General features: G+C 41.0%; 3 protein-coding genes across 4 annotated transcripts; 2 read left to right on the forward strand and 1 right to left on the reverse strand.

The window, feature by feature from the left end:
- Positions 1–218: 218 nt before the first annotated feature.
- LOC135345705 (ecdysteroid-phosphate phosphatase-like) lies at positions 219–3747 on the reverse strand. 2 transcript variants are annotated; one of them, XM_064543147.1, is made up of 4 exons: positions 3513–3747; positions 2673–2753; positions 1131–1387; positions 219–566 (listed from the first exon to the last, which is right to left on the reverse strand). In XM_064543147.1, the coding sequence occupies exons 1-4, from the start codon at positions 3687–3689 to the stop codon at positions 359–361; spliced, it is 723 nt and encodes a 240-aa protein (XP_064399217.1). In that variant the 5' UTR covers positions 3690–3747; the 3' UTR covers positions 219–358. The 2 variants fall into 2 exon arrangements, with proteins under 2 accessions (XP_064399217.1, XP_064399218.1); XM_064543148.1 differs by lacking the exon at positions 2673–2753 and having other exon boundaries at positions 3513–3744.
- A 35-nt stretch (positions 3748–3782) lies between these two features.
- On the forward strand, positions 3783–4695 carry LOC135345711 (uncharacterized). Its single transcript, XM_064543157.1, has 3 exons — positions 3783–3999; positions 4105–4358; positions 4433–4695. The coding sequence occupies exons 1-3, from the start codon at positions 3829–3831 to the stop codon at positions 4653–4655; spliced, it is 648 nt and encodes a 215-aa protein (XP_064399227.1). The 5' UTR covers positions 3783–3828; the 3' UTR covers positions 4656–4695.
- A 740-nt stretch (positions 4696–5435) lies between these two features.
- On the forward strand, positions 5436–8295 carry LOC135345717 (uncharacterized). Its single transcript, XM_064543165.1, has 5 exons — positions 5436–5937; positions 6051–6116; positions 7312–7494; positions 7648–7757; positions 8154–8295. Exons 1-4 carry the CDS (start codon positions 5861–5863, stop codon positions 7691–7693), a joined length of 372 nt encoding a protein of 123 aa, XP_064399235.1. The 5' UTR covers positions 5436–5860; the 3' UTR covers positions 7694–7757; positions 8154–8295.
- Positions 8296–20985: the final 12690 nt, after the last annotated feature.

Raw genomic sequence — 20985 nt, forward strand, 5'->3', positions numbered from 1 at the left:
CTACCTGAGCTCGCCTACGCTTCTCTGATACTGCAGTTATAAAAAGCTAGTGATAGAACCTGTTTTTTTTTTTACTGCATACAAGATATGCATGATGGACCCCAGAAATTAGATTAGCCGGACCCAATCTAATTATTGCCATTACTAGTATTCAGCTAGTATTCAGAATAAACGTGTTGCTAGGCAAGGACATAGTCAGAGAAACATCCGGAAGAGACTACCGGTGGTAACGACAATGACTACACGTATAATAATTGTGTCGATGAACAGTCTATAATTATTACATAAAACCACATGCATGACCTGACTGCAATTATGAAAACCAAAAAGCATGCATAGTCATTGTATAAAAGCTAGTCTACTCTTCAATACCAAAAGTTTTCACTTTTTTCCAGTCATACTTTTGCTTTGAGGATCTAGACATCTCCACATATCCACAGTAGTCCGTAAACGATACTTGATCACCAGTTAAGGCTATAGCTTGAGTTACACAAAACATGTGAGTTACTATGACAATGTTTTTGGGCCAGTGCTCATCCGCAAGCTTGTTGATTTCAGCACTGTACCTATGGTATAAAAGAGAAACCATAATTATTAGCGTAATTTTTTGAGCAGGATCTACACAATGCTTATATCCGATATAATTGAACTTTTGAAGGCATAAATACAAGCATGCAATGATAAAATTATTATATAGACACACTATCCTTGTACAGTGTACCCTCGTTAATCTGGTTTGCCCTTGGGACAGGCAGTTCGGCTATTTGGATAGTAATCAGTGTGTGTACTTATGTAAACCAAAATTATACGAAAACATGTGTTAGGTCAACTATTCAGGAATGTTGTGCCAGAGTTCCAGACCTTAGCCGACAACGATTGGTTTTTCCATCGCTAGTGATAATATTGTCCACTATATAAATATTTTGCTGGTTAATAAACCTCACTTTTGGTTGCCATGGAAGGTGTGTTTTAGATTATTCTTTTACCTATGCACAATGATAGCAGAAATGTTCCAATCTCACATTATTTTATGTACCAATAGCCTAACATTTTCCCTCTCCAGACTAAGTGCACTGTATAATACGTAGGCCTCAATAATTATGTCCATGTTTTTTTCAAAACAAGATTACCTTTTCATTCCATCTCTGAAGTATTCAGGAAACGTTGGTATAGGCTCCTGATGGAAGGTGAGAACCTTGATTCCTAGCTCAGCTATATTGTCGGCAGGTACCACAGGCTGCTGAAGTATTCCGAAACTAGGAGTAAGGACATCAACAATTCCATTGCAAGTCATTATTCCAGGGAGTTGTAGGCCATCACAAATGTGTTGGGCCGTTTGTAGACAGCGCAGAAATGGAGAGGATATCACAGTGTTTATGACAATGTCCTAGAAGTAAAGTATAGTGTATCGGTTAAAGAAAGGGATTAGAAATGTTATAACTGTCCAGTCAAGCGGTCATTAAATATTATGCTTTATTTTTGGACATCAAGATCATTTTTAGTGTTCAAGCCAATCAAATGAGCTGTTCGGGTACATAAGCTTTCCAATGCTAGCAGGGTTTCATCTAGTAGGGGGGGCTGGGGTGAACCTTCCCCCCCAATTTTTGTATAATAATGACATCATCACATTTCAACAAATGTGGGAGTGGCCAAATATTTTGCAGCGCGCGTAAACCTTCCCCCCCCATCCTAGATGAAACCCTGGCTAGTGGTGGCATAAAGTTTGGATAGTGTACAGTGGAACCTCGGACACCTTGGTTCCAGAGGCAGGCTGGATAACCGGATAATCGAATGGATAAACCACGCCTTGATCCACCTACTTAATAATATTGATAAGCAGCAGTGCCACATGGTTGTCTGCGTATGCGCAGAAGAAAAGCAGGCCTCTCTCCATAGTAACAGCTGCATTGTACATGCGCATAAAGGAACACACCTCTTTCTAAAAAGAAAATTGCCAAGCCGGAAAATCGTATTGTACCCAAAATAGTGTTTTTCTACTTGGAAAGTTAGGGTTGAGTTGTTTGCAGGCGCTTTATTACTCAATAGGAGGTAACAAGGATTGATTGCAATTGCACGAAAGAATCTTTTTCTGGCATAATTGAGCTATAAGGTGGTATGTGATATAAGAGGCATGTTACATAGATTAGAGATACTTGGGAAAAATTATTGTATTTATAGTGACCATAATTGTAGGCGCCTTTTCTCAATAATGCTTCTGCAGATTAGTTTTATAATTATAGATGTTTATGTTATGCGCTTGTGTGTTCACTATAGTATTTGTTACTCTCTGCTAATAAATGCAACAACATTTGATTTCCTTTGAGAACAGCATACATTTTTATTGTCATACAAAGAGAACAAAGATAGTAGAAATTGATACATATAATTATTTTAGATATAGCTTTTTTTGCTGACATCGTGAAGCTATCATCCTTTACTACACTGTCCACAGTGTCTACAGTGGAACCTTTTATAACGGACTCTCTAAATAGCAGATCCCTCTGTTGCAGTGGACAACATGCCTTGTACCAACTGCTTTTACTATCTAACTAATGTACTTGCAACCCCGAATAGTGGACACTTCTGAACAACGCCCTTGCACGAAAGATGCATTTAGTGCAAGAATTAACGGACAAAGGGTGTGGTTATAGTCAATATAGAATATCCCCTACCTGAAAATAAATGGGACCCCATGCCAATGTGTTGCTGCTTGAAAGAGAACTCAGTAGACAGGTCTGCAGTTCCAGTGTGGACTGGAAACAGGATGTGACATTGTTGGTCATGTTCCTAAAATATTCACATTTCTTAGCAAGAGGATTGCTGTGACTGACTATTAGACATAATTATTAAGTATATTCTTGTCATGTGTGCATGCATTTGCACAGTTCATATTCAGTCTGCTGCAGTTCACTATTCAGTCCCTCACTCACTGTCATGTGACGACAGTCCACTTGTATTTTCCAACATTATTTTATAAACGTTAATTTGTGGTAGTTAATCTGTTCCCAAAGACCATGGCTACATGTACATGTATACTCATCATATTTATGTTCATTATTGTCTCATTAAACACATTTGGGATAACGTAACCTTATATAGTATAATCTCCCAATAAAGGAAACCTCCAAATAGCGGACAAAACCCCCTGCATGCACCAACTTGTCCGTTATTTGGAGATTCCACTGTAATATCAGCTTAGAATTCGAGCTTGAGGTATACTCATCTCTGATCTCTCTCTATGAAGCCTCGATTTAACGCTCCAATGAAGGGCCTGGAATCGAGGCTAAGATAAGTAGGAGTGAGACGTTTTACGTGATGCTTTTCCATTCCCTTTCCTTTACTATCTTGTAATGTTGGTAAATCTGTCAATCGTAGATTACATGCACCTCTATCACAAATATCACAAATTGGTCAGCACTGGGGAGAATTTCTTACATGATTTGTCATGGTAATTGAAACTACATATAATAAACATATCTCACACAGCAGCTAGCTAGATATAGCTTGCTCACCCTTTCTTTGAGCATACAGCCAGCGTCTTTGGCCTCTCTCACCCCCTGCTCAGTCAGTGGAGGATCATAAGGTCGGTCAGACTTACCAACCCAGCTGTAGTCCACATGATCTATCCTCTCCCCATGGCGAATCACAAAAACTCTCTGTTCCTCTTGCTGGTTGCTGTGGCTAGCCATTTTTCTGCTTAGTCACCACACTGACCACAGAGCTTAGCTACAAGAGGGTTGGGCTCGTAGCTTTTGAGGAACTGCGCATGCGCAATCAGCTTTGTATTGGGTGGGGCTAGCAAATCACCTCAAGAAATAAATTATAATTATGGCAACTGAAGAAACAGGTAGGCAGGTTGTGATTGTTATTCGCCACGGGGAGCGTATAGACAATGTGGAATACGACTGGGTGATAAGATCCAAGCGTCCATACGACCCTCCACTGACAGAGGTTGGGGTAAAGCAAGCTAGGGAGGTGGGAAGTGCCTTCAAAGGAAAGGTAAAGTTCATGATATTATTTATACGTAGACTCTACAAATGATCCTCAAAATTTAACACAGAGCAGTGATACGTATACTAGTCTACTGTGTTCATTGATCTACAGGACGTTCAGTGCATTATCTCTTCTCCATTCTTGCGCTGCCTCCAAACAGCCCAGCAAATCAGTGATGCGTTAGAGCTCCCTGGTGTCTCTACATGTAATGGTATTGTCGATGTTCTCAGCTCCCATTGTGGAATCCATGAGCAGCCACAAGTCCCATATCAAGCTGACGTTGATCGGATAGGCGTGAAAGTGCTTAGCTATGATCAGGATCCATTGCCTAAATATCCCGAAAAGACAAAGGTGGGATTAAGAAGGTAAAGACAAGTTATGTCATAAAGTTATTTTAGTATTATAGACAATGTAAGGTCAAAAATTACCCATACAACAGATTTACTGTGGAGTACAATAAACTGGCAGACAAGTACTGGCCTCAGAACATTGTGATTGTATCCCATGGGTATGGAGTATCTCAAGCCGTTGCAATGACAAAAGGAGAACAATATTTCTCGGGTACGTGGGTTAACTATTGTGGATATGTGGAAATGACCAGAGACTCCGAAGTCAGTCATAAATGGACTCAACTGACTAGGTCTAATATACATGATGACTAGAACTGTATATATAAACAATAATTATTTTAGTTCATTTTCATTTTCATATTGTTCTTATGGGATATATACACTAGGCAAGGGACAAGCGCTCACAGTGTGTTGAGCTCTTATCTGTATAGAGAGATTCTAGACTAAAACAGGCAAAATTAATTAGCTATAGAGACAGTCTCCTAGCGAACAGGTAGCTTAACCATTTGATAAGGATTGACTTCGGGAAAAGATGCCATAATTATTTCCTGTGGATTGCAATTAATGCACCGTGATTTTCTGGCGGTGGGGAAGTGGAAAAGAGAATTCGTAAATAAACTCAATTATTCAGCTTTGAGATAATCAAAAGCGAATCGTCCCATTTTGGTGGTTTGTAAGCAGAGTGAATGCGCAGAAATTCCAATAAAGCATTAATTACTAAGTTCAAATTATTCCATGCATGAGCATCACATCTAACACTACTATCCTGACATTCTTCCGAATGTGGTATTCTGTTGTACTCAAGTGCTTCTCAATGGGGTCACGGGGCTTGTCAGGTATGCTGCATACGTGGGAGGAAGTAACACTCCAATACATTTACTAGGATAAATTTTACTAATAAGCGATTGAACTTTAAGTATTACCAAGGGCGTATAAAAGAAGAGAGGGCATGCAACTCCTATATGTGCAGAGTTCAAACATGGGCGGATGAATGTGCATGACTGCAATTTATATTTTTAGCACTTCATGCAAATGCACACATTCGATTCCTCCGCCCACGTTTGTAGCTACGTGTACTGATAGTGGAGTTGCATGCCCTCTCTTCTTTTATACGCCCTTGGTATTATGTCGATGGACTGTTTGCACCCACTGAAATATTCGAGCACTGGTTTGCTGATGACCACCCCATTTCGTCATAGGGGTAAGATAAGCGACCATCATTTCTTTCTTTGTTCCCACCGACTCCAGTCCAGTCATAACAGTAACAAGTGGATTTATCGTATTACCGCTCAGATTAATTAATCGTTGAAGAGTTACTCTATAATAGTAACCATTATCATTTCTGACTGTAAAGTCTGTTTGCTTAGTAGTTCCAGCTTTCTAGTTTAGTGACCCTTTTCTATCAATGTTCCTGGTACAGGATCACTTCAGTTGCACCTTCTTGTGAGTACCACGTGGAGGATATAAAAGAGCTAGCTAGATTAGTGATCTATTGTACAGTGTTACTGTATCTATCTATGTGTAGTCCTAGTCATTTTACCGCAGCAAGAGGGGAAGTTGTAGGCCCAACACCGTCTCAACAACCTCCTGCAAGGTACATGAAACTGTCCCTGCTGCGCTGAAGGGCTCATTCAGTGCAGTATACCATGTGCCGGGCCGGGTTGTTTATATGGTGTAATTCAATTTTCTTATGTTTTATTCTTATAGGCGTCTGTATGCACTCGGCTCCGAATATTTCCTACAAAGTGTCACTTCACGGCAGATGGAACTGAGGTGTGTTCTACAGAGTGTGATGTGATTGTACATGTACCTGCTCAGCTGTAGTGTATACATGCATGCGCATATGCATGCATGTTGGAATTTTGCATTACTCTCTTCTACCAAGGATACAAAAGAAAGGGGATTGGAAACGACCGCCCACGCCCTATGTAAAAGGACTGACATCCGGTGAAGCACTCCGTGTAATTAATTGCGCTCGCAAATAATTACATGGAGGACTGCGCTATGGTTTTGTATCCTGGTTTCTAGCTCTCCTATCCACTAGCGATCACTCAGGGCCTGGGAGATACTCGAGATAAGTAAGCTTATACCACTGACAAGCTCTAAGTCCGTTGTCTTTACTCTGTTTCCAATTTTTTTTTTAGTTTAGCTTGAATTACTCTGTCAACTTTTCTCTGTCCCTCCTGTGAAGTCAAAACAGCAAAGGACATTGCTTGACTTGGTTATTATGTATCTAAGTGCTACATAGAATGGCTTCATGCTATAAATAAGCTGTACTGTTCATAAACGTTGCAGTATAGCTGCTTTAGTATACTTTTAGACACACCACGGGCATGTCCCTCCTATGACTTCATAGTAAAGGCTATTTCTTCTTGCTTATTTGTCTGGTAATAGTGGCTGCATGGCTTAGTCGACTTTTTAGAGCTAAATTCTCTTTACTTTTTAGAAAAATCAACATTAAAAATGATCAATTTCACTGTTTCTATGTACAGCACATTGTAGAGCAGTCAAGACAGGTAATAAGCATGCTGACTATAAATATAATCCTTTGTAGTTTTAGCCACGCCCTAGTTTTAGCCACGCCCTATAACGTGGAGTGTTTCACGCAAAAATTGTCGTTTCCAATCCCCTTTCTTTTGTATCCCTGCTTCTACTCATGTATACCTGGTAACCAGCTTTGTACAGTAGTAGACATTGCATTAGGAACACATTCCAGCACAGAGGCTGCAGGACAAATTGGTTGAGCTTGTAACAGCATGTTTTTTTTATTGTTTAGGCTACTCCATCTTTGTAATCTTGTAATAGAACCAGAGGAGGTACGACAACATCATGTGCGTGGACAATGGAATGTCAGCAGCTGATGATGGGAGGGGCCGTTATCATGCAGACCACACCCACACAACTTTTTTGCTGCTGTGTTGATTGAAATTCCATTGTCCACGCACATGATGTTGTGGTACCTCCTCAGGGCATTTGCTCAGTGGAGCCACCAGCTGCAGGGAGGCAACAAAGGAAGAGAACAAAGAACTCTGACCCCTGAGGATGCTGAATTGGCGGCTGCTACATGTATGTCTGCAAGTTTAACAGATGGCGAGGGCAAACTTCAACCACCAATGGATGCACAGTATATCTGGGTGCCTGAGCATGCAAGGTGGGTGTAGGCATAGATACTAGAGAAAGGGATTGGCAACGCTCACGTGATCCCTATATCTTTGAACGTTGACGTCACAACGTCAAGATTCACATCCGTGTCTCTAGTGCCTCATACACAAGATATGTTTGCGATAATGTTTAACACATATAGAGTTAAAGGGAGGAGAAAACTTCCAGTTCCTGTGGGTGTGCACTAGCCACGTGGCAACAGTTGTCGTCCAAAGATTGCTGCAAAGATTTATGAAAATATCTCTGACATCGGTAAGCCACAGTGATGGTTACTTTTTGGTTTGTGGAGTTTTTGTACAGTTTCAGCAGTAACCAATGAGCTTTTCTAGGCATGGGAGTACGGTTTCTATTGAAATGAAGTGCACTATCGTATTTAAAACGTTAAAAACAGTATCTGTGGCTGTTACATATTCAATTTTATCGACAATTGTAACGCTATATTGTGGAGTTTTTGTGAGGCATATGTATTGTTTTCACGACTTGTTTTACATTTACATATGTGAGTATAATGGAATAGTAGAATAGAATAGTACATCTGATGCCAAGACACAATGTTGAGCCAATTTTTATCGACAGCATTTCCTGTTCATTATTGCTTGTATACATGTACGCAATTACAGATACAGCACAAACTTTTTATATGTATAGTGAACTCATTCCTTGACGTGTGCAAGTACCTGCTGTCTTACCATGGAGTTGAGGCAATATTCAGTGAGCGATTCAACCAAGATCCGCTGGAGAGTTTTTTTGGAAAGCATAGAAGTTTCGGAGGGAGGTGTGATAATCCTACTGTGAAAGATTTTGTGTTCAATACTACCTCTCTACGTTTGCAAGGTGCCCTTGCAAAAGATCCAGTCCGAGGTAATTGTAAGCGAAGAAGCAGCGAACGTGCTGACTTAATTGACGATACTCCCCTCCCTAAGCGTAAACGCTATAGTGCAAAGAAAAAGATTGTATAGTTATGTATAGTATTTTCATGTATAATTAATTTTTTTATAATGACTTGTGAATGACAAATTTATAATTATTATAGCAATTTAACAAGGTGAAACAGTTTTAATTACTTATTCTCGGAGTTCTTTTTTAGGCCTTTGCGAAGACCAGACAAGCGCCTACCTAACTCAATTAACACTGTTAATAAATCAACAACACATACAGATAACAGACTTGTATGCAAGATAAAAAGCAATAGCATAATACTCATCTTGATCTTCAGAGTCTTCATCAGAGAAGGGATCCCCCATGCTGTCTACATCTGAGTCTGAGGGGTCCTGGTTTATACTTGATCTTCCTCAGATATGATGTCAGGGATGTCATCTGAAACTTTAATATCCTCTGTTTCATCCAGAGCATTAGCCAATCCACAGACTAAAAAGAAATGCACTGTAATTGCTGGATGCCCAAACCACCGTTTTCGAGTTGAGCAAATTTTTACCCCACGAAAATTACCCGCTGTACGGTATGCTAATCGTGCAAGGGCTATGCAGTTATAGTTTAGGCCTCTTCTGGGGGCTTTTGATCCCCGGATGTTGTTAGTCCTGAGAAATCCTACACAATGCAGTTCTACCCTTAGTTATGACCCAGGCAGATTGATAGGTATCTACGATTTTTAACGCTCTTAAGACACTAATATTGTTTTGGAGGGAAGGTTATGAGAGTTCCCTCCAAACAAAGGGGGGGTGATTAAGTTGGAAAAGAGGTGAGAGTTAGTATTTATTTTCCAGCAACACCAAAATTATTTATGCATTGTGTTACTAGACCTCATGGCCTCGAATGTTCGGAATGGTAACTAGCGATTTTGTGATATCTGCAAAGTTTTGTCTCGGCATCTTTATGTAGTCCTGGACCATCGACCCAATGTCTTAACCTACTGTAGTAACTGCACCATCCCATCTCGGCTTAAAGCCGCTTGAACTCTTTCCGTGAATACCGCTGTAGTGAGAGGGGTGCCTTAATTGCTATGAGATAAAAAGTGGGCCTCCTGTCTGTTGACACAAAGCCAGGTACGTTGTTACTGCTTCTACTGGGCAGAGGTCGGAGTCAGTTTTGGAGAGATACATGTAGGTTCCTTGGTTGAACTGATCGGTCTTAGAGCGTTTGATAAACATAGGCGGGATCGTAGGGTGCTCACGGTTATCAATTGCCACGTCTGCTAAGAGGGAGCAGAATTCAACTGATCGAAGAAAGCCACGCAAGCTGCAGGGGTTGTAATTGTTGTTTTAAGAGTCAGAGGATGAGTGGGGTGACCGGCAGTTTTGGTTGGCTCAATTTTGGCTTGATGCGTTGAATACGTTTACACTCTTAAGTGCATGCAGACGTGGGAGTCGTGTATAGTGGGTTTTTGTAATCGTGGATGATGTGCAGGTGTCGTACTCCCAACAGGGAGGAAAGTGTAGTAGAGTGTGCTCGTGGCTGTGCCGGTTGGGTTACAAATAGAATTAGCGTGTCTTCGGTTGCTGGGAGAGGGGGGAAAGCCAGACATTGACAAAAGGACTGTGATGATGAGTATAGTTTGTGTGTGTTGACTGCGATCCCATGGTGCATCTGTTGCGCGGCAGCTTGTTTCTCCAACAAGGGGATAGCCAGTCGGGGGTGGAATTCATGACCCATTCCTGTAGAGCCTGTGGGCTGTGTATAGTTTGTGTGTGTGTTGGCTGCGATCCCATGGTGCATCTGTTGTACAGCCTTGTTTCTCCAACAAGGGGATAGCTGTGACTGTGATGTCGAATTGTGCACATAATTATAGATAATGGCAGGAGCGCATTAGTTGAGGCTGTCTGAGCATTTTTTGCTGTTGATAATCGACACTAAGCCATGTTATCGCATTTGAGGAGAATTTGTGAGCCAGTGAATTTGTGTCCCCATGTACCTAAGCCAAGTAGAATTAGGACGAACTTTTTTGCTGCGATGTTAATGTCGGCCCACGAGTGGGACCACTGGCACTGTAGGTGTCAATTTCTATTCCCAAAAAGGTGATGACTGTCACTGGGCCCTCAATTTTGTGTTGGGAAAGTGGTAGTCTACGCTGCCGTTTCCAATCCCTTTCCTTTCTAATCTATGGTTAATTGACAAAAGTAGCACATTCAATAAAGTTTTACATCTGATTGACGAAGTAGCTAACATTTGAGAATTATTTTATTATTAATTATTCATTCTTAATAAAGTTATACATCTGTTAAATTGACAATTAGAGTAGAATTGTTCTAAATCAATAAAGTTGTACATCTGTTACTATAATAAATATAGTAGCAATTGTTTCAAGTCGTCATTAATCCTTGGAGACAAGTCGGCTGAGCTCGCACACTGCAGTCAGGGCTGAGGCAGACTCAAGCATGAATTCTTGAAAGAAGATGGTACAATTTTCATAGTATTTATTGATACTGAAGGTTGAAAATATAGTGTGCTGCTGAACAAGGCAGCAAACGAGGAGAACTTGGCCAAAATCATTCCTACCCATAACTTAATACTCATCTGGTGACTGAATTAATCCTTGGTGAGTTCGTTTGGGTTCTTCTCGAGCATTTATCTCAGGGCATTCAGGTTATTTAATACTTAATATCATTTACAGTAATATTCAATCCAATATCGTTCAGGGTGCTTTTCTTTGTTCTTTTGCAAATATTGACGCCATACAATACACAGCTCTAATTGAGCATGTCTTTTTCTAGACCTGCATGTGTACAATAATTGGGGCGAGCCCTGAGGCGAGTCCCGTAGTTTCGAGTATACTGTAGAGAAAAGCTCAGCGACCGGATATCCATTTGTCTGTCTGTCGCTTGAAGCTTTTGCATTTCAGAGCAAAGCTTTTTAGCGTGACGATCGCTCGCTGCAGTATATATTGTTCCGTCTGTCTGTCTGTCTGTCACTTGAAGCTTTTTAGCATGACGATCGCTGCATTTGCATTTCAGAGCAAAGCTTATAATTATTCCATTTCCTATTACTTCCACACACACACACACACACACACACATCGACATACCCACACCATGTGCATAGACCACACCACAGTTCATCACAACATGTACACCCACAATGCTGCACATGCATCTAAACTATGGCAAACTTCATCACAACACTCTGTGCCCCAAAACGGGTGGAAGGGAGGGGGGGCCAGCGACGGTTTGTTCTCTCAGTCTGATTGAACTGCTCTAACAGCAAACACAACATCCCGTTCATTAATCTGAAATATCGACAATGGAGCCAACAACAGTTTCATTGACAAACTCTCACCAGAAATTCCTTCAACAACTCAGGACACTGTCGGTTCAAACATTGATACACTGTCTGTCACAATCACTCTAGCAGACATACTACTTGCACACTACTTCATATTTATTACAGTGATGGTGATGACAGTACCTAATGTGAGAGGATCACCCCAGAGTGGAGGCTGATAAGGCGATCCTGACGGATGCGTCCACTGATGCTATGACTCCTGCCATGGCGTTGGACAGCGCCCTGTTGACTGAAGAGTCGATGACTTGTTGGAGGATTCGTGACTGAGGGGCGAGTTGAGCTGCGGTAAATGACCCGGGCGTCGACGGCAGAATGGGGGTGGTAGAGTCTGGAGTGGAGGAGTTAGAAGTACCAGGGTTCATGGTAGTGAGGGAGTATTGCTGTAGAGCCGTGGGAAGCAGTAAAGGCAGCTAACCCACTTTAGTGATAGCTATACAAATCTCAGCACGAGGCAATATTTACTTTTTTGGGAGGGGGGGGGGAGGTGTCCCCTTTAGGATATATAATGGCAGTACAAAATAAAGGTAGAGTATACAGTGTAATGATGATAATTATTAATTTGAAGTTCAGAGGTGACCAGGTCCATTGATAGGGGTACTTTAAAAGCGTGACCGATGCTTGATCGGGCTCCGCGGATGCACTGTATGGCTGAACGTAGCAGTGAAAAAGAAAAGACAATCGACATCAGAGCCATGCCATTGTGGATGAGTACAAGTGCTCCCATTTGTCAGCAAGGCGCGCGGCTAGCCTTTTGTAAAAGGTTGTGGCTTCCGTGGCCAAGCCTCAGACATGACAAGTGGCGAATGTTCAATTTCTCTAACTCTTTGTTCATACATCCTTTTTTTTATAGTTCATGTTTCCAGTAGGTGCTGGCTAATTAGGTCGATTGTCTGTTGGAAATATTTACTAGGCATGCGTAGGAATGACGTGGCAGATCTCAGTATGATCTTGTTAAGGCATGTGCAGCGTGAAGGCTACGCTCCACCCCATTAACTCCGATTAATTTCGTTAAACTCCATAATGCTTCCAGCATCCTATGGTTTGGGTTTAGTGAGCTCCTTAGTCAAGGCCGTTTGAATTCGTGCAATAGTCGCCTCATCAGAAACTTCACCAAATACCCAGTTATCTTTTTTTGGGCGTGGGTTGTACTCTTTATCTTGTTCAGTTTTTTTCCCTTTTCCCCTCTTTCTTATACTTATATTACTTATATACATTGTTAATTTGTATACACGGTCAATCAATCTCTTCTACCCAGAAGCCTGCATGTGTAACAGTTCTGTAATAAAATAAAAACTTAGCATATCTGGACCCAGGGGATGGATCTCGTAGAAATGAATGTTTCAGGATTATTCTACGGGCAATAATTAAGGGAGCAAAACAGAGGTGATGGTCTAATTCCGAAACTATGAGTCATGTGAACTACTAATTCACGAACTAGCTCACAGGTTTCATTGCTTTTCTCTGCAGGGGCTGAGATTGCATCCTACCATCACACTGTAAAAACTGTGGTGAAATAACACACCAAAATTAGTGGGACAGGCTTGTCTCCGTCAGCTCTTGTCAGAAGGAAGAAACGTCTTTGCCATGGTTTTCAACATGGTATGGCAAATCTCTTGCTTTCACTCACTGCCCTTTGATGGACTACAAACTAGTAGGTAGGACCAACACTGCCGGCCCTTGTCGACAGGTACGTGTGTTGTTCTTGCAAATCTCTCTGCTTCTTGTTTTTTGGTTCCTAACCATGCCCAGATACAATCAACACCAGGCCTAGTTGTCGGCCTAGCTAGAAACAACTTGGCCTGGAATCGAGGCTAAGTTCCTCCCTGCCAGAAATGGTAAAAAAAGCCCCCGTATATTGCACTGACGGAAACTGGCGGCAAAGAAATACAGGGTTTCTTGTTGTGGACAGATCAATTGTTCGTGAAGCACCTCTTCCTGTTATACCCACGATCCTCATTGGTGCCTTCTCTACACGTTCAACATTCAGTACCCATGCACAGGGTTGCCAAAATACTTAGAATAATGTTCTTTTTGGCTCAACCGTGAAACTACCCACGTCTGTGAAACACTTTATTTCCATTTTATAAGTATAGACATTCATCTCGTTGCAAGCCATCATTATTTTGTACTGCTCTCTGATGTGTTTAGCATAGAAATTGTCAACCCAAGAAGATTGATAGTGTATAAGTATCCCACCCAATATTGATGTGCAATTCACACTTTTAAAAAATTGGTGCGACATTCCCACCAATTGTGGTGTGAGGGGCCTGTTCTGCAATGAGAGTGGGGCCTTCTTGTGAAGCAGACAATGTATACGTTAATCTGAACAACTTTAACTTGCAGTAGCTAGCTAGTTAGATAATCTATGGCTAGATTTTAGTTACTTCAGAGCATACACGGACCTAAATTACGGTATTAAACTTATACAGGGAACAAAGTGTGAAGAATCTCTGCTTTGGTTTCCGGTTCCTGCCACGCCCAGATACAATCAATACCAGGCTGTATTTTTCAACTTCGTTCTATTAAAAAAAATCGGCTTGGGACCAAGGCTAGGAGGAACTATGAATAGTAATGTGCAGAATACCGTATACCGGGTTGCGAATGATGCCATGAAAATCACATGCGCGGTTTTTTGATTGCCATTTATTTATGCAAACTCAGTATCAAAAAAACTTCGCATTAATTTTGAAAGAAACCCGATATACAATATGAAACTATAGTGTGCACTAACAAGATAATGCACATGTGCATTTAATGTGCACACTTGGCCTGGTATAAGTGCACACACACATGCAATACGTACATATAGAACTGACTGATTCTTGAAGTCAGGTTTGTATCGAGAGTCTGGAAGCAGACGGATAATCATTGCCAGAGCTTTCAGTGAGTCTTCCCAATCTGGAAAAAAGGAGAAAAAACACAAGTATACAAACAAAATGTATGTGTATATCCCATTGGTTCAACAGTACCATACACTTACCATAATTATGTCGACACTTCATCATACACAGCCAACACACTAGCACGACTGCTCAACTCCAGCTGTGCTTGACCATCATCCTTGGCACCCAGTTAGAGCTCCATTTAAGCTGCATTTTCCACTCAAGAAGTATTTTGACGATCATTACCATCCATACCTTGGTTGTGGAAAAAACAATTGCATTGATCTTGTCTGGCTATCATCTCTACAGCACCCATTATTTTGTTCTTCTTGATACAATGCAAAGATGATTCAAATTTGCATACTAAAAATTATTGTCTAAAGATGATTCAAATTTGCATACTAAAATTATTGTCTTAAAGTATGGTTTGTTTTTTAAATAGTTTATTCGCAAGCGAGGTATAGAGCGGTTGCATCGACGTCATCGCATTACGTCATAAAATATTTTTGAGGACAACCAGAAAATTAGACGTAAACAATGTCACAATGCGATTACTGTACTCTCTCACCGAGAAAGCAAAGCAGCGGTACTACAGCAAAATTAAGCTTATAAGCAATCAAGACCCCTACATCTTTACCTGCAGTTGCAAAAACCGACAACTTTGTCTTGAAACAGTAGAAAATCCGACTAAAGCCAGCACATCCTATAATATCAATGTCAACTTCAATTGTTTGTTTCAGGACGAAACTATAATTATTGTGACTTTGTTTTATGGACAAAACGAAGTACACATGTCCAACGCATTAAAACACAGTTATGAAAAGGATAACTGATATTATAGTCTTTTACATGTAGGGCAAAGCCATTTTTGTGGCGCAACACTTAGTTTTAAACACTAAATGGTACCATTTTGTTTGACAAGACTCGTTGTCGCATTTCACCATGCACCTAGCACTTCGGCACCATGTACCATCATCAAGATCATCTACAGGTCGTTCTTCTGAAGATTGGACACGGGTGGCTGATTGTCGCGTGTACCATTTCCCAAGCATGGGTAATATACACTTATAGAAGAATTCCTTTGCGATTGGTAAAGATTGTCATCTATGTTAATGCGTTGTACCAGCAAAAGAAATAGTATCGCCGAATACTACCCGGCATGAGGTGTGGTACATAATAATTTAGTACTTTCGTCTTCTCTCCACCACGGCAGTGTCCCCGTGGTCCAGTCGCATGCTACAAACCGTAAACGTACTCTTATCAATACCAAAATGAAACACAACCTTGGTCAACATTTGATACATTTATCCTTAGTTTCATCAACACAAGGGTGAGCTGTTTAAACTTAGTCAGTTTAGTAGAAGCTGTCAAGAGTGAGCTGTTTAAACTTAAATAATAAAAAAACCCTTCAATACTTCAAATAATGAGTCACCGGTGAAGGAATTGGATAGAGCCTCTTCACAAGGGAACCCACTATTAGTGTTTCAGATACACGCTCAGATACAATCAATACCAGGCCGAGAAGGCGACCTAGCGTTTAATTGGAGACGGATCGGCCTGGGATCGAGGCTACACAACAAGTAGATGTGTTGCCAATTGTGGATGTTTACTGGATCTTTACAATAACATTTGAGCTGCCGCAGTAAATCCCACTAGTTTTCTTATAATTATATCAAATTCTCTTTTACATTTATCTCGTCATTCCGCTTGAAACCCTGTCTGGCTATGACTACTTCATTTTATTTGAGTGAACGATCATACACCTTCCTTAAGTAACTCCGATACAATAAATTATGCATTGTTCGCATTTCAAACTATTAACTAAAAGCTCACACGCACTTGTTCTCAGTGTTCTTGGATGCACCTCTCCACTCAAAAGCACGAGCATAGATCTATACTTGTCCACAAAACTACCACACTGTCCATATTTTCTTTTCAACACTCTTTTATTTGCTTCACCTATTTCAACAAAACGATTTATTGAATTTTTCCAAAATTTCCAGGAGAATGGCTAGAGATTTTACGATAAAACTTTTGGAACATTGGCCAGCACGCGTTTACCTTTTTGGTTGTGAAATAAAGACCACGACTCATGGCTAATCACAAGAAGCTCTTCTTTAATTAGTTGTTCTTACCTGTATTTATCACATCATTTACTATCAATCTTTACGGTCCACTATGTTCTGTTGTTATGACACCTTGTGAAATTGGTTTGCGTACTCTAATGCAATATATAGAGAATCAGGGCTCTGGTCAATCCACGAACTATCGGAACCTTCATTGACGAGTGAAGTTTTTAACTTCCTCGTAGGATGTTTTGCTGAGGTTTGAAGGTTTGAAAAACAGTGGCTGTGATCCTCGTAGGGTGTTTTGCTGAGGTTTGAAGGTTTGAAAAACAGTGGCTGTGATAGAGAGTTTGATAGGGGAACAGTTTCAGATGGTTCGGGAGAAAATGGCTGTGACAGGGAGTATGATGCGAAAACAGTTTCGGATTGTAGCGGGAAGTGGGCTCGTGACTTTCTGCATGTACAACAAAAGTAGCTACAATCATTAACAAATTGTTTAGCTAAAAAACTTACAGTGGCACTGACATTGTATCTTCCTCCATCTTACTAAAAGGTTCGATCTGCCCACACTCGTCTGCCCACACTGGTCGGCCTCAGATCAATTTAACCATCAATTTACAGTCATGATGTGTAGCAATTTCCTAAATATTGTGGCATTCTCATGGAGGCCTGCATGTCATTACCCGAGGCACATTAGCGGCCACGGGTACATTGGTTTGTTTATCCGTAATATGTGAGTCTACTTATCTGCATGGATGTCGTAGCACTGCGTTTACAGCATGGATAGCCTCCACACAACAAGTTATTAGTTCAGATTTCGGTGTTAAAGCTTCGTTGTAGAGCAAAAGCTAAGAGGCTAAGCAGCTTTCCACTCTGCCTAGCTCTACACGCGACCTTTATTTGAGGTAGATGTATATATTTGCAGCTGATCTGATCCTTTACCGGTCAGAATTGTAGGTTGTAGGTTGTTGCTTCTTTACTCCTCCGGTTTTTATAGATCTATTAATTTTATTCATGTCAACAGCCGAGGGTTAGCACGTCAGTGCTCTTGTTGAAGGTGTCTCTTTTCTTGCCCTCCACGAACCCAACGACAACGTCAAAGGAACTCACATGACCGAGTGAATACAATGTGTAGACTGGATAAACGTTACTTGAGTGAGAGAACTTTTTGCATGCGTAGGGTATCGTTAACAGACTCTTGGCAATCATTAGCCTCCTTCACAAGGTCCATCTTTAGTGCGGCCTGGAATCGAGGCTAGGCAATCATCATTGACGTCCTTAACGAAAACTTCCGTAGACACTATGATAGTTTTAGTGCATCGGGTAACGGCTTTAACTATGGGGTCAATGACAGCTATCCTTACGTCTGATTCCGACGGGCTCTGGGAATTAAACACAAGATAACGTAAATGAAACTGTGACTTGAGGTCTGCTTCAAGGGAGCTTTGAGCTGTATCCATAAACTTAGTTTTTGTGTCGTGGTACTTAGTAAGTCAAATCGATTACAGGGTGCTTATAATTATTATATTTTTTCTAGCGTTCAAGGCTATGGTTTGACCCCTATTTAGGACATAATCTAAATTGTCTACCATAAAAGGATAGCCACTCATTATGATTATGTCCTTCTTTTCTACTCGATACTGAACAACCCCGGGCCTATTCCGAAGAGGACTTGAGCCTCTACAAGTTGTCACAGTGTCAGTGATTAGAGGGAATAAGCATTGACGGTTAATATGGTGAAAAGCATTATAAATTGGTTGCTGAGATTGCTAGCTGGACTCTAATGTGGGTGGGCGGCCTTCACTCAGTATTCATTACTTTGATGATGTCATATCTGTAAAATTAGCAAGCTGAATTGAAGGGACTTCACACAAAATTACGATGATGATGAAATACTGAGTGCCATCAAAAGCTGCGATAAAGGGGGTTGTGAATTCCTCCATTCAGGAGTTAACACTGACTGCTTCAAGGAAGCTTTGACATAAACGTAAAAAAATTTCTTTTAATGTGTTAGAGTAAGGCGTTTCTGGTATTGCACGATAATCAATGGCTTAATTAGGCTTTTTTTTATGCATGGAGGATTTTCAGTGCAAGACACATACCATTATTCCTGGTACAAACATTTTAATTGGAGAAGAACGATCCTTTAATGATGTGTACTTCATTGCCGCAGTCAAGATCATTAAAGCATACTTATGTTTGGAGGAGTCATCCGCAAGCTATATAAAGTGTACATGCCTGAATCTACAACTTTGCTTTTGAGGGTTTTGTTCTTGCTTTTTGCTGCGTACTGCGCACAACAACAGTCCAGGAACATACGAGTTTGTCCACGCTTGTACTTAAAGCGTAAATCACTGTTTCCAACAATCAAGGTCTTTTTGTATTTTTTGTATGTGTATTTTTCCTAAGATGGTAGATACAGTCTTTTCTCTACAGGTTTGTTTAGATACTATACTGTCCGTGCTTAAATTCTCTCTTACTCCGTGCCTTTGACAAAGGTTTGCTCCCACTGTTTGGATTTAGTATGGAGCTGTATTTTTGATTCAGTATTCTTCTGAAAGCAACTACACATTTGCCCAGGCAACTGGCGAGGCAAAACACCCACGCGTGGCTTTTGCCCAGGCAAAAATGCTATTTAACCTAGCCAAATCATTATTGCCGGGGTTATTGCCGGAGCAAAAATATTGCCTGGGTTACTGCCCCAGCAAACATATTGCCGGGGCTACTGCCTGGGCAATACCCCTAAGTAAGTTTGGAGCATGCGCAGTAGATCTAAGATCTTTTTAATTGTCAGCCACAGCTCAGTTTTATATGGTCTTGCAAGTCAATGGATTTGGTTTTAAGCTGTGTTTCAACCTTATTATCAGAGCTACAGTATCGTGTACAAGATAACAGCCTTCTAAATGCTGACATACCTAGTTATACACCCCGAATCGAAGCTGCAATTACAAATGTAGGCAGACTTGGCCCTGGTCACCAGGTTCTGATCCAGGCCTTGCAGTCAATAAGAGAAAGTCTTCCAACCTACCAGAATGGAAATACGGACAGTGATATGTCTGCAACCCAGCCAACTCGATTGTATACAGGTATTTTAATACATGCAGCTCAATATTCCTCGGCTAGTTTCACCTAATAGAGCCCCCCCCCCCCCCCCCCGAAGAAATGTGTTGGTTACTTTTCCCGATCCACCTGTACACCTATAATTATAAGCCCTTGAGAGTTACATTAGTTCGATAAAGGGAAACATATAGGGTGGATTATAAAAAATCTTGTTATCTGTACGTACAGGTGGGAGAGGACAACCCTCTTTAATCGTCAAATCGAATTTTCTCCTTTCGTTACATTTCTCTGCGCCAGATAGCTGGTCTGTTAGGAGTGTCACAGATAACTGTTAGGAGAAGGATGAGTGTCCATGGTATGTGTGTGAGAGATTGCTATTCTCAGTTATCTGCTGCTCAAGTCAATTCTTTGGTCGGAGACATTGTTCACGGTCACCCACATTCTGGGTACAGACTAGTGCAATCGTATGTAAATACACCGGGAGGGAAACTAACAGAGAGAGTTGTGAGAGAATCCTTAAGTCGGGTTGATCCTATTGGTGTTGCTGTACGGTGGAGTCACCAGCGATGCATACCACGCAGAGTATATTCTGTACCATATCCAAATGCTGTGTGGCATATAGATGGCACTACAGTAGGCTAATCACATATTTAGAGTGCTCCACTAACAACAGAGCTGCAACTGTTCTTTGGCATTTTATATTTTTCGTGTTTGTGGATGTCCACTAAGAGTACGATCGTATTTTGGTAGAGAAAATATAGAGGTCACCCAATTAATGGTTTTATTACGTGGTACCGAGGGAGCCACATAACCCCGCAGATCAACTCGAAATCAGCGCATTGAAAGACTGTGGCGAGATGTTTTTCTAAATTGTTTGAGTGTGTTCTCTACATGATGGAAGCTTTAAATATTCTTGATCCCGATATTGAAAGTCGTCTTATCGCCCTTCACTATGTGTACCAACCAAGAATTCAGGAGTCACTGAACTCATTTCGAACAGTATGGAATAATCATGGTATAAGAACTGCTCACCGAGCAAGTCCTATGCAAATGTGGACAGCTGGGATGCTCTCTACTACAAAGATCCAGACTACTTAACGTTCGTGGACTGTTCCAACTCCCACCTAATGATGATACTGAGAGTGAAGATAACTCTAGCGATTATGATATTGAAGATGTTGACGATTCTCACCAATAAATTATTGATGTTTTACGAAGATCTGTAGATCTATTAGC

This window comes from Halichondria panicea, chromosome 12, assembly GCF_963675165.1.
Source record: "Halichondria panicea chromosome 12, odHalPani1.1, whole genome shotgun sequence".
In the NCBI taxonomy this organism is placed as follows: domain Eukaryota; kingdom Metazoa; phylum Porifera; class Demospongiae; order Suberitida; family Halichondriidae; genus Halichondria; species Halichondria panicea.

Excerpts from the sequence above, each read along its gene's own strand:
- LOC135345705 (XM_064543147.1), bottom strand. The coding sequence starts at position 3,689 with ATGGCTAGCCACAGCAACCAGCAAGAGGAACAGAGAGTTTTTGTGATT. Across the intron at positions 2,754-3,512 it reads GCTGTATGCTCAAAGAAAGG|TCCACACTGGAACTGCAGAC; the intron begins GTGAGCAAGCTA and ends TCCTGTTTCCAG. Across the intron at positions 1,388-2,672 it reads GGGGTCCCATTTATTTTCAG|GACATTGTCATAAACACTGT; the intron begins GTAGGGGATATT and ends CTTTACTTCTAG.
- LOC135345711 (XM_064543157.1), top strand. The coding sequence starts at position 3,829 with ATGGCAACTGAAGAAACAGGTAGGCAGGTTGTGATTGTTATTCGCCAC. Across the intron at positions 4,000-4,104 it reads GAAGTGCCTTCAAAGGAAAG|GACGTTCAGTGCATTATCTC; the intron begins GTAAAGTTCATG and ends ATTGATCTACAG. Across the intron at positions 4,359-4,432 it reads ACAAAGGTGGGATTAAGAAG|ATTTACTGTGGAGTACAATA; the intron begins GTAAAGACAAGT and ends CCCATACAACAG.
- LOC135345717 (XM_064543165.1), top strand. The coding sequence starts at position 5,861 with ATGTGTAGTCCTAGTCATTTTACCGCAGCAAGAGGGGAAGTTGTAGGC. Across the intron at positions 6,117-7,311 it reads TCACGGCAGATGGAACTGAG|GGCATTTGCTCAGTGGAGCC; the intron begins GTGTGTTCTACA and ends GTACCTCCTCAG. Across the intron at positions 7,495-7,647 it reads TGGGTGCCTGAGCATGCAAG|AGTTAAAGGGAGGAGAAAAC; the intron begins GTGGGTGTAGGC and ends TAACACATATAG.